The sequence below is a fragment of the Microplitis mediator genome, chromosome 9 (genome assembly GCF_029852145.1).
Source record: "Microplitis mediator isolate UGA2020A chromosome 9, iyMicMedi2.1, whole genome shotgun sequence".
Classification (NCBI taxonomy): Eukaryota; Metazoa; Arthropoda; class Insecta; order Hymenoptera; family Braconidae; genus Microplitis; species Microplitis mediator.
Window position 1 is genome coordinate 20,471,277 of NC_079977.1, and position 16,118 is coordinate 20,487,394.

The 16,118-nt window shown below is 27.7% G+C and overlaps 1 protein-coding gene across 1 annotated transcript; it reads right to left on the reverse strand.

The window, feature by feature from the left end:
- Window positions 1–342: 342 nt before the first annotated feature.
- LOC130674806 (protein krueppel-like) lies at window positions 343–10,204 on the reverse strand. The gene is made up of 2 exons (XM_057480230.1): window positions 9,823–10,204; window positions 343–5,543 (listed from the first exon to the last, which is right to left on the reverse strand). The coding sequence occupies exons 1-2, from the start codon at window positions 9,860–9,862 to the stop codon at window positions 4,210–4,212; spliced, it is 1,374 nt and encodes a 457-aa protein (XP_057336213.1). The 5' UTR covers window positions 9,863–10,204; the 3' UTR covers window positions 343–4,209.
- Between the last annotated feature and the right edge of the window lie 5,914 nt (window positions 10,205–16,118).

The window sequence follows — 16,118 nt, forward strand, 5'->3', positions numbered from 1 at the left end:
TAAATTAATTATTATTTTGACATTTTTACTTTTGCATTAATAAAAATACTTTTGACACATCGTAATCATATATATTTATGTATTCATATAGATTTTTAAATTTATTATAATATACATATATTTTGTTATTTCGTTTACAATTCACACGATAAATATCGAGATACGCTTATTACTATTTTTATTATTTTTCTGCATTATATTTTATTATTATTCATTTATTTGATTGTTTACTGATTAGTTGTAAATATAAAATAAAAATAATTCAATTCTCTGGCATTATTATTTTTATTTTATTTAAATAACTTTACAAAATTCATTTTTTCTTCCCCATTTATTTATTCATTTTTATTATTATTATTATTATTATTATTTTATTTATAGGAATACTATGTGTAAAATATCAGTCTTGTGGTTGAGATATATTTTTATTACGTGTGAGTGAGGTAGTGTTGGCAGTTAATTAAATAATCAAAGGATTGATTTTTAAAAATTGACTTCTTTTTTCCCATCAACAAAATTCATTTTTAATTCAAATTATCTCAGAAACTAATTAAAACAAATATAGTAAATAGGTGGTTTTTGGAACGGAAATTTAATTACCTACAAGTTTATAATCAATCAAAATTTCTGTAGAATCAATTGGATTCGAGTTATCGGCATAAAATTATCTATCTATTTTTTTTGAGCTTCAAAATTGAATTACTCTAAATTAATTTTTTTAATTACTCATTACTTGGTGATTATTGAAGATAATGGTATCAAAGATATGGTCATTGGATAGGAAATTTAATTTCCTACAAATTTTGGTCTGTTACTTTTTACTCTAAACTCGATAGGTAATGAGTTATAGCTCTATATAGATTCATATATATTGTCCAAAAAAACATTTTCCATTTTTGACGATATTAAGTTCTTAAAACGCTTATAACTCATTACCAATTCATTTTACAACAATTTTTATAGAATACAAAATTGTAGAAAATTAAATTTCCTACAACTTTTGTTCATATACTTTTTGCTCTAAACTCAAAAGTTTCAGAGATAAAGCTCGATATAGATTCATATATATTTTCCAAAAATTCATTTCCCGATTTTTGGAGATATATATACTTTTTAAAATGCTCATAACTCATTACCGATCAATCCTATGGAAATTTTGATAATGGACAAACTTGTAGCAAATTAAATTTCCTAAAATTTTTGTCTCATTAATTTTTATCACGAAATCGATAGTTTATGAGTTATGATAAATTTTTCTTATCAATCCTTTAATTATTTTAGTATACATTATTATTTGTTTATTTAAATTCATTATTTTGTACCGCGTACTCGTTTAAATATTTATTCATAATATTTAATATACATATATATTTATAATAATAATAATTTCATATATATTTATTTTGTTTTCTAATTGACAACAATTATAGTAATTAAATAATTAATGAAAAATTTTAAATTATAAATTTTACAATTTCTTGAAAAGAAAAATTACATTTCGTTACATTTTTACATTCATAACAATTTTCCCTCAGACAAAAGCAATTTTCATTTTCATTGGAAAATTAAAAAAAATTTTCCTAAGAAGTGAAAATCTTCACTAATTTTACTTTCTATTTTCTGTAAAACATTTTAACCAACAAATAACTTTCCCTCTTAGAGAAACTTTTTCTCAATTTTCCGGAAAATTTTACATTTTTCTCCTCAATTTTTATTTTCTTAAATAATTTCTTAACTACAACAGAAAAATTAAATTTCAAAAAATTTTTTTTTCCTGAGTTAGCAAATTTTCCAACAAAAATTTTCCAATGAAAATTTTCCCTCAATACCCACAAATTTTTCCCGTTTCCTTAGTAGTAATTTTGATTTTTTTTGTATCGAAGAACTTAAAAAAAAAAAGAAAATTTTTTTTTGAGTTAAGAAATTTTCCGCCTGATATTTTAAAATTCGTATTTTTTATAAATAATCACAAGTTACTGCTGTGTAAATTTTTGAACCAGACCCAAAGTTAAAAATTCAAACTTTTGTGATTTCAAAAAAAAAAAAATTCAATTTTCTTAGCGAGAAGTTAAAAAAAAGTAAAATTAAAATATAAAAAGACGCCCACGTGAATATATAATGAGTTCACACGCGTAGCCGACCACCCAAATAATAAAGTTTGAATTTAAAACGCAAATAATTTTTTTGCAAAAGATTCTGTGAATTTTTAGCACTCGAGTCAAAAAGGCAAAAAAAAAATAATAATAAGAAATTTTATAAAGAATCTAAAAAAGGGACAACTCTTTGTAAAGATTCAGTGTCATCTCAGCTCATGCAAATTTATTTCCCAAGGTCACTTGGCTCTTTTGTAACCCGGGTAAAAAAAAAATTTTTCAAATGAAAAAAAAAAAAAAAAAAAAAAATTTGCATGATTTGCTGCATTGAAAGTCTTTATAAATCTATTTTATATTTATTAAGGAGAGTAAGAAATGACAATACGCGTGCCAGATTTTTTTAACCCTCGTTTCTCAACGCGAAATCGAACACGATCAAGATCTACGAGGATATTTCAGGACTTAATGTTTAAAAAAAATTCTAGCGCTATTACTTATGATTATTAAAGAAAAATTGTTGTCTTAAAATATCAGCCGGGAAATTCCCTAACTCTGGAAAAAAAAATTCGTTTTTTTTTATCCATAAGTTTGGAGAAAAAAAAAGTTTTACCAGAACACAAATCGATGGGAGAAAGATTTGAAAAATAATTGATTTGAAAAAAAAAATTGTAGAGGAAAATCTTCGGAAAATTAAGGAATGATTTATTTTTTTCTCAGTAGGCGGGAAAATTTCCTAACTCTGGAAAAAAAAATTTGTTGAATTACAATAATTAGGAGGGAAAAAAAAAATTATAAAAAAGTCCAACAATTAGTCAATTTGATATACTCTATTTTAAATGATAATAATATTTACAAAAAATAATAATAACCAATAATAATAATGATAATAATAATAATTAATAATTAATAATTAGTAATAATTAATAATAACTCAATAATCAGACTTAAAGAATTTATACAAAAAAAAATGATAAAATTTCTTAAATAATTAAATTTTTGGCCTTGAAAAAAATTAACGGATTAAAAAAAAAGTATAAGGCCCAAAAATTTTAATACACTGACCCATAATATCAACCTAATTTCTTAGTCCCTGTCATTCAAAAATATGAATAATTTAATTTGGGCCTTAGCAAAAAGCGAGTCACGAGACCTAAGGCCCAATGGGACCGAAAAATTGAATATCAATTTCGCTTTGCAAAGATGACATTTATCCCCAAAACTACTTCAGATAACGGTATCAAATGGGTGATGTATGAAACGTAAATTAAATTCTCTACAACTTTGTACTGATTTAAATAATCTGTTGAACCCACAGTTTATCAGTTATCGTTTCATATATATCTATAATATAAATAGTTATTTACACTATCGAATTTAAAAATTAAGTTTTAACTTTAAATGCTCATTACTCGGTAACAAATTGAGGTAATAACATTTTTTAGATGGTCGTTGAAAAGGAAATTTAATTTTCTACAATTTTATTCCTTATGAAATTTACTCCCAAGTTAATAGTTTCCTCGTAATTTCCTTGTATTTACAATTTACCTGCCGGTTTGAATTCATTGGAAATTCAATTTCTGACCATTTAAGTCCTCATACTTTTTGTTGTAAACCCAAAAGTTTACAACTTATGGCCTCAAGTGAATTTTCAAAAAATCATAAGATCTATGACGATTAATACGGTCATAACTTCTAAAATATCAACTTTACGATGATTAATCACTGAAATAAATTTGTAGGGGATGAAATTTCCTACAATTTCACTCCTTGACCCTATCACTGTAAAAGCGATAGTTTAGAAGTTATGGTCGCATTAATCATTACTGGTTTTTGAAAAATTATTATATTCATTACTGCGAGTTATTTGGACTCTCGTAACATTAAAACAACTAATTATAGAACGATTAACCACTAGAATAAAGTTATAGGAAATTAAGTTTCCTTTGATTTTAGTCCTTGACCCTTTAACTCTAAGCTTGATAGTTTTAAAGTTACGACACTGTACAAATTTACATAAATTATTATATTGATAACTGTCTTATTCAAACGATAGTAACTTAAAAACAATAAATAATCGAGTATTATATCCAATAGTTACCGAGTTATAATAAAAAACTTAATTAGTACAAACTCTATCTTTACTATGATTAATCCTATGCCTAAAAACATCTAAATTTTGTCTTGTTAAAAATAATCTTCCATTAATATCATCCATTACCACATCTTCGTCATCTTCATCATGCAAATCACTGCTTGGACTGCGACTTAAAGGCGAATCTCCACCACTGTGACTATTTGAGTGACCACGCATTGAACCCGTAGACATAGATAGATCCTCTGGTTCTGTCTGCTCTGGCAACTCCATGGGTACCGAAAGATTAATAGGCATTAATTCGTTCAATCCCGCCATTTTGTTTCTGTCCATTTCATCGTCAATATCAATATCATCATCGAAGTCATCACTGGCCGCAGGTGAAGGCTGACCTCCAGTTAATTGACCATGCGCGTATCCACGTCCTACCATTTGCGCATGCGCATTAGCAACTCCGCACTTGTGATGGACCAAATGGTGCCTGCGTCTGAATCTGATGTTACAGTGCTCACACGCAAATGGTTTCTCGCCCTTATGAATCAGCAAATGAGCCTTCAATTGATTTGAGTCACTAAATTTAGCAGCACATAATTCACATGCGTATGGACGCTCCCCAGTATGGACTCGAAGATGGCGTCTCAAGTTTGCGACCTGGACGAACTGACGGTCACAGTGTGAGCAGTGATAGGGCTTTTCACCAGTATGGAGACGCATGTGCGTCTTAAGATGGTGGTCACGTGTAAATCTTTTGTGGCACTCAGGACACTCGAATGGTTTTTCTCCAGTATGAGTTCGCTCGTGGTTTTGTAAAACGTGTTTGTAACCAAATGACCTTGAGCAGACCCCGCAGGTGAACACTTTGTCACGAGGTGCAACTTCTTTTGTGGGAACTTCGGGACTGATTGAGTTCGGGGGACTTAGAGGTGCGGGACTCAAATTTGTAAGAGGAATAGGTAACTCTGAGTCTTTTGATTTGGGACCTCGTTTCTTGGCACGTTTGGCTGGTTCGGGATTCGAGCTGCTCGTGGGACGTTTGAGCGACGGTTTGAGCACTGGGGATATTGGAGATATTGGAGGGTGGGGTGGTGATGGCGGTGGTAACCAACCAGCTAAGAGTGCCATCTGGCCTTGAGTGTAGAGGGCTGAGTTGGCTGCCGCTGCGGCTAAGCTGGCTTGGAGACCTGGTGGGATTCGTGTGTTCATTATGTTAGCGGTTTGAGATCCAATTATTCGGCCAGGACTTAAATATTCCATACGCTGTTGGGACAACGCTGCAAGATGCGGGAGTAGATACAAATAGTCGCTTGGTGATAGAGAATACTTTATGGTTTCTAGGTCGAGATGGCTGGCTAGTATTCCTGGAAATAGAAATAAATTATTAGTTTTTAGTCATAGCTTGTGGGTACTCGGGGAAGAGGGAATTTTATTTTATACACGAAGATGATGTCATTTTTGAAAAAAAAAATTTTTTTTGATAGTTCGAAAATTTTTGATTTGATCTTAGAATTTGAACATCGGGTTGTTGGTACTCATTTTAACAGAAATAGATTTTCGATACGTTGGTATTAAAAAAAAAATTTTTTTTCAAAAAAATAAGAATTTTGATTTTTGAGTTGAATTTATTTTTTGAGTATAAGACTGTTGGTACTCTTTCCAGAGGGAATTTAATTTTCTAAAATTTCCTGAGGTAATTTTGTAAAAAAAAAATATTTTTGAAATTATCATAAAAAAAAAAAGTTCGAAAATTTGAGATACAAATATTTGAATATTTGATGGCATGAAAAAAATATCGTGAGTTACTATGCGGGCCGAAGGAAAAAAATTCTTACGAATTATAAAAAAGAAAATCTAATCGATAGGGGCAAGTTTTCATTTCCTTGACGACACCCTTCTACTTCTTTCGTCTTCTTAAGGATTCTTAGTTCGTTTTTTTTTTCCATTTTATCTTTTTTCTGTCACAATCCCTTCGTCGTTTCCAAGAGCAACGTCTACAGCAAGACCGCCCCCAATGTCTGCATCTTTAACTCTAATTGGTCGTGTACCAAATTACGATAAATTTATATGATTTTATTTCAAATAAAAAATGGAACATTATTATTTTTTATACTTTTTTTTTAAATTTACACTACAAATATATATCCCAGGTCATATATTTTTAATTATTCAAGCCTTTTGATTTTTTTTTTAATTTTTTCATGAATTTTTGGTACAAAAAATTTGATATTGCGTCAGATAAAAATTAACTTCCATGTAATTTTATAAAAAAACATTTTCTTTATTTTTATTGCTGTCTTACCACACGCACATTTTCCTCTAATAAATGATCTGGTAGAAATTTTTCATGTAATTATTTTTTTTAAGTCAAAACTTTCCGCTTATTTTTAAAAAATCATCAAATTTTTAGTTTTAAGTTTTTGAAAATAATTTTTTTCTTAATTTTAATGAATCTATGGTATAGAGAACTTGATTTCGAGTTGAATGAGTACCCACATCATTAATTTTTTCTAACAACGAAAACCGCGAATCCGCGACTTTTGATCGTTTGATAAAATTATCAATTTTTGAAAACAATAAATTTCTTAATTAAATTCTGAGCATTCTATCATACAGAAGATTAAATTCCGAGTAAAATGAGTACCCACATCATTGATTTTTTTCCAACAACGAAAACCGCAAATCCGCGGATTTTGATCGTTTGATAAAATTATCAATTTTTGAAAACCAAAAATTTTTTCATTGAATTCTCAGCATTCTATCATACAGAAGATTTAATTCCGAGTAAAATGAGTACCTACATCATTGATTTTAATCTAATAACGAAAATCGCGAATCCGCGGATTTTGATCGTTTCATAAAATTACTAATTTTTAAAAACCAAAAAATTTTTTAATTAAATTCTGAGCATTCTATCATACAGAAGATTCAATTCCGAGTAAAAGAAGTACCCACATCATTGATTTTATTCTAATAAGAAAAACCGCGAATCCGCGAATTTCATCATTTGATAAAATTATCAATTTTTGAAAACCAAAAATTTTTTAATTAAATTCTGAGCATTCTATCATACAGAAGATTCAATTCCGAGTAAAATGAGTACCCTCATCATTGATTTTTTTTCAACAACGAAAACCGCGAATCCGCGAATTTCGATCGTTTGATAAAATTATCAATTTTTGAAAACCAAAAATTTTTTAATTGAATTCTAAGCATTCTATCGTACAGAAGATTCAATTCCGAGTAAAATGAGTACCCACATCATCAAATTTTTTTCGTTCACAAAAACCGCGAATTCGCGAATTCGTTCGCGGGAATAAAAAAAAATCCAAAAGATTGACTTGTAACCAAAGAGTCTTTTTCATAAATTTTCAAGTGATTTTTCAACAAATTTTTTTTGCATTTCATACATTAGATCTTATTATTTTTCCGTAGGACATAAATTTTATATATATATATACATATATATGTGATAAATGGGTTACTTGTAATGAATAAATAACTAATATGAAAATAACAACGTACTTAAACTGGAAATATCAACACCTTATTGACAACAGCAAGAAAATATTCAATATATATATACATATATATACATACATACAAATATATAGATATATACATAAGCCGGTTCAATGTCAAACTGAATCTTAATCTCAATGTCTCTCTAATACCAGTCGGGTTTCTAAACAAAAGAATAACACGTTCGGTATAAATGTATATGTATATATATTCTGTATATATCAGATTAATTTTCCTTTCATAACAATTTGAAATTTTCGAGCACAACTTTTTCAAATTTCATCAGCGAATTCCCGAAATCGCAAAATACTTCGCGACTCCTAATTTTGAATATTAAATCTCAACAAAATTTTTACTCATCAAATTTATTATATATATGTACATATATATAATAGTGTATCACATAAATCGACAATATTTTTTTTCAAAAATAACAAAAAATTTTTGTAGTTTTTTCTCTTTACACTGAATCCCAATTTAAAATTTGAAAAAAAAATTTTCCCTCCATATTTTAAATTCCGCGAATTCGCGGATGAGATAAGATTCAAAATTAAAAAATTTTTTTCATGTTAAATATTTAGGTGAGAAATCGAAAACTGCGACGAGACAATTGTTGCCCAAACTTAGACAGTTTTTTTTTTTCGTCATTACGACCAAAATTTTCTATATAATTTTTGAAAAAAAAAAAACAAATAGTCGATTTTCTTTACAGTCTTATATACACGCACGGAAATGAATTGTATACATGCACAAAATCTGACATTTTATTTTGCTTGAACATATATTTATATATATTTTGCATATATATGTCATACATCATACAGAAAAAAAATATTTCTTGACGCAAAAAATATTTTGCACTATGAATTGAAGACAAAAATTTTCTTAAGACTGGAAAAAATTTTCTTGAGGCGAATGAAAATTTCCCGAGGGTGGGTAAAAATTTTTTGCCCCAAGAAATCCTTTATTTCCGTGTATATATGTGACATATATTTTTCTACAGTATACATATACACAGAAAAAAAGAATTTCTTGGCGCAAGAAATATTTTGTATTATGAATTGAAGACAAAAATTTTTCTTGGCTCAAGAATTTTTTTCTCGCCTAAAAAATTTTTTTCTTGTTCCAAGAAAATTTTATCTTACCCCAAGAAAAGTTTTGTTTTCACTTTATAATACAAAAAATTTCTTGGGTCAAGTAAAAATTTTCTTAGAACAAGAAAAAATTTTTTGCGCCAAGAAATCCTTTTTTTCTGTGTATATTTACTTAACTCAACAAATTATCGGTCAAATAAATGCTTTTACTTTAACCCTAATTATTTCCTGTGTAATTACTTTTACCCCTAATTCGCGGGTCAACTATCGAGTACTAGAGCAAACAATTCCTGTCACTTCTCTTAAAATTCTTCGGTAACGGGGTAAAAGATACGAAATTTTGTCTAATTATCTAACAGAAATATCCCTAAGCAATGAAACAATTTTTTTTTTTTCACTTATTTTCTATCTCGCTCATGTTTACTTCAAAATTTCGGGTTAAGTTTTCTGATATAAAAATTAAGTCTGTAAATAATTTAGAATTTATCATAATCCGGTAATTATTGTCATCAAATATCCATCCATAGAAATTTAAATAAATATCGTAGGTACTCTAGCCTTGACACTCGTAATAATACATATATAATATATATAGATATATATATATATATGTATACTAACAAAACTGTCATTTTTTTTCGCGGTTCCTTTGATCAAATCGTAAATTTCCACCAAATTTTCATTTCATATATTTTCATATTTTTAATGGTCAAATTTTGAGTAAAAATATGACCGAAAATTTTTTTCAAAAAATGAATGAAATTTCGAACGTGAAGTTCAGAAAAAAATTCGTAGCAGAATTTAAAAATAATTTTGTACAAAATTTTTCTCGACTAAAGAATTAATTTTTTTTTTTGGGTCAACGTCAATTTTTTTCAAATTTTCACCAAAAATAAATTTCAACCCTCAAATTCTTATTTCAAATTTCAGCGGCAAAAAAATTTTTCCTTCCGTAGAAAAAAATTTCACAAAAATTTTCATCCAAAAAAAAAAATTCAAAAAAAATTTTTTTTTTTTTCTTAATTACCTGCATTAAATTGAGCTTGTTGTAAAAAAGATGGTGCCATGCTCTGATCCGTGGAAAAAAACCCATAGATACTCCATCCACAATCACTTTGAAAATCCAAAAATATGACAAAAAATAAAATCCATTTGCAATGAATATTTTAATTTAAAAATAAAAAAAATAATCCACTGTTTTAAAAGTCATCCACTTTCACTACACAGTAACTATTCAATCCAAAATAAATCCATTTATGGAAAGAAAAAAAATAATTTTTCTAGTCGACGTTATATCGACGGAAATAAGAACTACAATAACGAGAGTTACATGTTGACGCGGGCTGACCTAACCCAATACTGACTGACAATAAGCGTTGCTTTTTAAAACTACTAAAATATACCATCCCCTCTCCTCAGGATATAACCCACCCCTAATATCCCCTCCCCTTTACACCCTAACCCCCTTTCCCCTCAGTATCGCAAGTCGTTCTTTTGGTTGGACTATTCAAGACTAGACTAAATTTTACTCTATAATGTCTATATATATATATATATGTATATATATATATATACTTATGCCGACGGTAGTCCGTATCCGTACTGTACTGGGTCTACTCTACTCTACTATTCAATTCCATTCCATTTCATTGTGTTGTAGTAAACTTCTACCCCCACTTAGCAAAAACATCCCGACCAATCAACTAAACCGCGGGAATTGATCTCGCGCATGCGTGTTAAGTACCCGGCGCTTCGGATGGTGGCGCGTTGTACTTTGCTAGTGTTACGTTTCGACTATTATACGGCACGAGTATTGCGTGTTGTTGAGTATTTTTTTTTTTTAGGGTGAGGGTGAAAGTGAGCGCGTGGGAGTGAATGGACTGGACTGAGGGACGAAGGGAGGAACGGGTGGGGGTGGAGGGTAGTAGGCAGTGGGAGCAACCTGTTGGTTTTGAGTGGGGGTTTGGTGACGATGGACTTGGGTGGGTTTTAGTTTTGTTTTTCTTTTTTATTGGAATTGGAAATTAGGGGGGGGGGGGGTTGGGAATTTTTTTTTTGGTCTGGGTGATGGAGTAATTTAATGATTTTTGCTGGAGGTATCAGTAGGTGGGTTTCAAAATTTTGAAGCTTGGGAATTTCTTTTAATGGGGTAATTTGAATTTTTTGTAAATGAGGTAATTTTGAATTTTTTATGGGGTTCAGAAATAGTTTGAGTCTGGTTTTAAATTTTTTTATGGGAACTTTTCATGGAAAATGGGGCATTTAGAATTTTTTTTATAATGGGGAATTTTGATGGAATTTTCTTTAGTGTATTTGGGAAATATTTAAAAATGGGGTAATTTGAGTTTTTTTTTGTGAATGAGGAAATTTTAAATATTTTATGGGGTCCAGAAATACGAGAGTCAGGAAATTGAAATTTTTTTGTGGAAATTCCTCAGGGAAAATGGGGTATTTTGATTTTTTTTATTTTGAATGGGGAATTTTGAAATTTTAATTGAATTTTTTGTAGTTTATTAGGAAAATATTTAAAAATGGGGTAATTTGAGTTTCTTTTGTAAATGAGGAAATTTTAAATATTTTATGGGGTCCAGAAATATTTTGAGAGTCGGGTAATTGAATTTTTGATGGGAATTTCTCATGGAAAATGGGGTATTTTGAATTTTGTTTTATAATGGGGAATTTTGAAATTTTGATAGAATTTTTTTAGTTTATTTGGGAAATATTTAAAAATGGGGTAATTTGAGTTTTTTTTGTAAATAAGGAAATTTTTAATATTTTATAGGGTCCAAAAATACTTTGAGAGTCGGGTAATTGAATTTTTGATGGGAATTTCTCATGGAAAATGGGGTATTTTGATTTTTTTTATAATGGGGAATTTTGAAATTTTGATAGAATTTTCTTTAGTTTATTTGACAAATATCTAAAAATGGGGTAATTTGAATTTGCTTTTGTGAATGAGAAAATTTGGAATTTTTTATGGTTTTGTACTACGGAAAATTTGAAAATGGGGTAATTTGAATTTTTTTTTGTGAACAAAATAATTTGAAATTTTTTATCGAAATTCATTACAGAAAATTTGACCATGGGATAAATCAACATTTTTCATTGCAAGTGGGGTATTTTGGATTTGATCATAATTTATTACGAAAAATTCGAAAATAAATTTTTTTTTATTTTTTCTTAAGACGGACAAAAAAAATCTAATTTTAAAAATTTCTTGCTTCAATTCTTTCCTAATGAAAAACAAATGTGCATATTTTTCGGAACAATTGTATATTCATAAATTAAACCCAAAAATTTCTTAGAAATAAAAGCTGACCTAAATACCCCATTTTTTTTTCATCTCTATCTTACCCCTACTTACTTTCTCATTATAGATGTATAATCCTAGATAAGATATATGTTTGGACTTTCAATTTGAGAAAATTTCATTACTGAAAACAAAAAGTATGAAAATAGAGAAATTAAGCCAAAGTGGATTAAAAATTAAACCTTTGATTGCAGGGATCTTAAGTATTTCATCCATATACTTAAATATATACATAGAAGTATATTTACGAAACAAATAACAAGTTGTATTGTCGCAAATACCTGAAGGCAAGCCTTTCAACCTTACAATCACTAAATCGGTTAAATCTTTAACCTGCGGTGCAAGGTTTAACCTTCGTACAATATCACCCTTTTTCGAAAATAAATTTACTAAGTTTCGTGACTAAAGTCTAGACCTACACCGACTAGTGTGTCTACATATGTGTATAGATGTTGAAAAGAGATACCGGTAATGGTACAGGCTTTGGTGTAAAGAAATACAGAGCTACAGACAGGCAATTTACTATTTTCAGGTATGTTTCTATTGTAAAAGGGTTACTAAAAGGGTTTACCCTAACAATCACACGTAGATCTATTGTGTGTCAGGTGATACTGAAATACCTCAAAAAATAATAATCACTGCAATAAAAATGAAAATGAGGCGAGTAAAAAATACACAAAGGGTTATTAGATCGATTTTTATTTTTAATTATCTTTTATTTTTGTATAGGGAATTTTTTTTTTTAGAATTGATGATATTCAATGATATTCAGGATATTTAGTGATAATTGATGACATAAATTGGCGATATTTGATGATATTCAGCGATGTTAGGGATATTTAGTGATAATTAATGATGTTAATCAACGATATTTGATGATATTCAATGATATTCATGATATTAGTGATAATTAATAACATTAATTAGCGATATGTAAAGATATTCAGCGATAGTCAGAATACTTGGAGATAGTTAGTGATATTAATTGGCGATATTCGATGATATTCAGTATATTTAGTGATAATTAATGACATTAATTAGCGATATTTGACGATATTCAGCGATTTTCGGGATATTTGGTGATAATTAATGATATTAATCAACGATATTTGATGATATTCAATGATATTCATGATATTAGTAATAATTAATAATATTAATTAGCGATATTTGAAGATATTCAGCGATAGTAAGAATACTTATAGATAATTAGTGATATTAATTGGCGATATTTGATGATATTCAGGATATTTAGTGATAGTTAATGATATTAATTCGCGATATTTGATTATATTTAATGATATTCATGTTCGATAGGAATCAAGTCAATATTTGAAAATTATTAACGACAATGATAAGTGATATTTAACGATATTTGATATATTTCATGATATTCATGATATATTATAAGAATTAGTTTAACATTTGATAATTATTCATGGCAATCATGTGCGGAATGTAACGATATTTGAGTTATTTGATGATATTCGGTGATAATGAAAATGATATGTCTTGATATTAAATAATATCTATGATATTTCATAAGAAGCAAACAAATATTTGATAATTTATCACGATAATACGCAGCAATATTTAACAACATCTGATGATATTTAATGATATTCATGATATTAATTAATAGTTTGATATTTAATGATAATAATGAGTGATATTCAATAATGTTTAGTGATATTTGCAATATTCCAAGATATTCTTGACATTCAATGATAATTACTTTGATGATATTACTTATAATAATTAATTAGACCCAATAATTATAATTTTCCTTAATGATATTCACTGATATTTGATGATATTCAACGATATTTAATAATATTTGACGTTCAATTATTTTTAGAGATATTCAATTGATAATTAATTATCATTCCTATCTACTATTAGTAGATGATATTCAATGATATTCACTGATATTCAGTGATATTCAGTATTCGACACTTAGTATTTTGAATAAAAGTCATACCAAAAAAACATTTTACTTTCATTTAATTTCATTTCGATTGTAGACAAAAAAGAAATGAAGATACGAAAAAAATAAATGATACCTTTTTTGTAGAAAATTTAAAGGGCTACAAAAAAGGTCTCTTATAATTTTTATCTAAAACGCATATTTAATATAGAAAACTAATTTTGAAACTTCAAAATTATAAATTTCTCAAAATTAATTACAATTTTTTTTCTTCCCGCAATTTCCCCTTTTCTCCCTAAACTATCAAAGATACGAAAAAATTTAATGAGCCCTTTTTTGTAGAGGACAAAATTTCCTACAAAAAATTTCCTTATCACTTTTCCGTGAAATTAATATTCAAGCCACCCACGAAATTTAAATATGACTGAGTCACAAGCGATAAAAAAACTCCACAATTTTTGTTCACTAAAAAATATATACATACACATATATTTTTTCTGGTCATATCTATTGTACAACATTTAGATAGCGATAAAAAAGTGTACAGATATTTATAGAACATTAAATTTCGTCTTAATCCTTTAGATAAATAAAAAAATTCAGTTCCGAAAGCGAAAGCTGAAGCAGAAGTAAAATTATAAACAACAGATTAAATGTATAAGGATTTTAAAATTCTCAGTATTATCCTAAAATATTTAGTAAACTAACAAAAAAAAATAAAATAAATAAGTGTAGAGTTGGGTTAAGTGTAGAGTAGATAAACTGATTGATATCTTTGAGAAATCGGTTAAAACTATTTGTCATATTTTATTTTTTTTATCTAAAGGATTTAATTTTATTCAATTATTTGTCAGTCATTCGTATATTTATATACTCATATATATGTCCACACTACAAAATATTTAATTCTCATTGTAAGTAAAAAAAAACTTCAACGGTAATTTTATTTGTATCGATGACAATTTCGTCAAATCTTCCCTAGATCTGACGAAAATTTTTTTCCGAAATTTTTTTTAATTGCAACGAGCGATACTTTTTTGCATTTACGATACGAGTGACTGAATATTTTATTATATAATTTTTTTTCGAGTAACGAACATTTCGAACTGAGATTTTATCAAATTTTTCTATGGAAAAAAAAATTCAGTTATTGAAAGTTCGGGGTCAAGGATTGATTGTACGTTAAAATATTTACTGTCGATAATTTTTTAATGAATTGAATTTTTTTAAAAAAAAACCTCGATAAAAAAAAATTAAAATTTTAATCCTACAATTGCGGGTATAGAATTTTCTCTGATCAATTGTATATATATATATATATATATATATATATATATATATATATATATATATATATATATATATATATATATATAGGTATTTATAAATGAAAATGAGCATAATGACCTTTTATATGTTTTTTGGACCGTACCAGTAATTTGAATTGAACGGATAATAAATGTGTAGATTAGTAATTATCTTGTATTCTTTGAAAGTCACTCATTACCTGCTACCCATAGATAAAAGTACCAGGTAACCTTTTTTGTAGCCCTTTGAATTTTCTACAAGAAAGGTTTTAATGAATTTGTCACTACTGACACAATGTGAGCCGTAATTTTAATTTAGATACTCAAAATTATTTAGAATAGTGAATATCCAACTATTTTTTTTTAAACTCTTATTTACTCGATAAATATCAGTCGTACATAAAAAAATAAAGATTACTTTTTTGTAGCTTTTTAAATTCTCTACAAAAAAGCTCCTCATCAACTTTTTTCTAATTACACAAATTAACCCAGAATTTTAATTCATAGTTAACTAGTCACAATTAATTATTTAGAATAGTGAATATCCAACTATTTTTTTTTAAACTCTTATTTACTCGATAAATATCAATCGTACGTAAAAAAGTAAAGAATACTTTTTTGTAGCTCGTTAATTTCTCTACAAAAAAACTTCTGTCAATTTTTTCCTAATTACAAAAATTAACCCATAATTTTAATTCATAGTTATCTAGTCACAATTAATTATTTAGAATAGTGAATATCCAACAACTTTTTTTTTAAACTCTCATTTACTCGATAAA

Bases quoted from the DNA above. Each gene is read 5' to 3' on its own strand.
- LOC130674806 (XM_057480230.1), bottom strand. From the start codon at position 9,862: ATGGCACCATCTTTTTTACAACAAGCTCAATTTAATGCAG. The intron at 5,544-9,822 runs GTAATTAAGAAA...TTCTATTTCCAG, and splicing joins ACAAGCTCAATTTAATGCAG to GAATACTAGCCAGCCATCTC.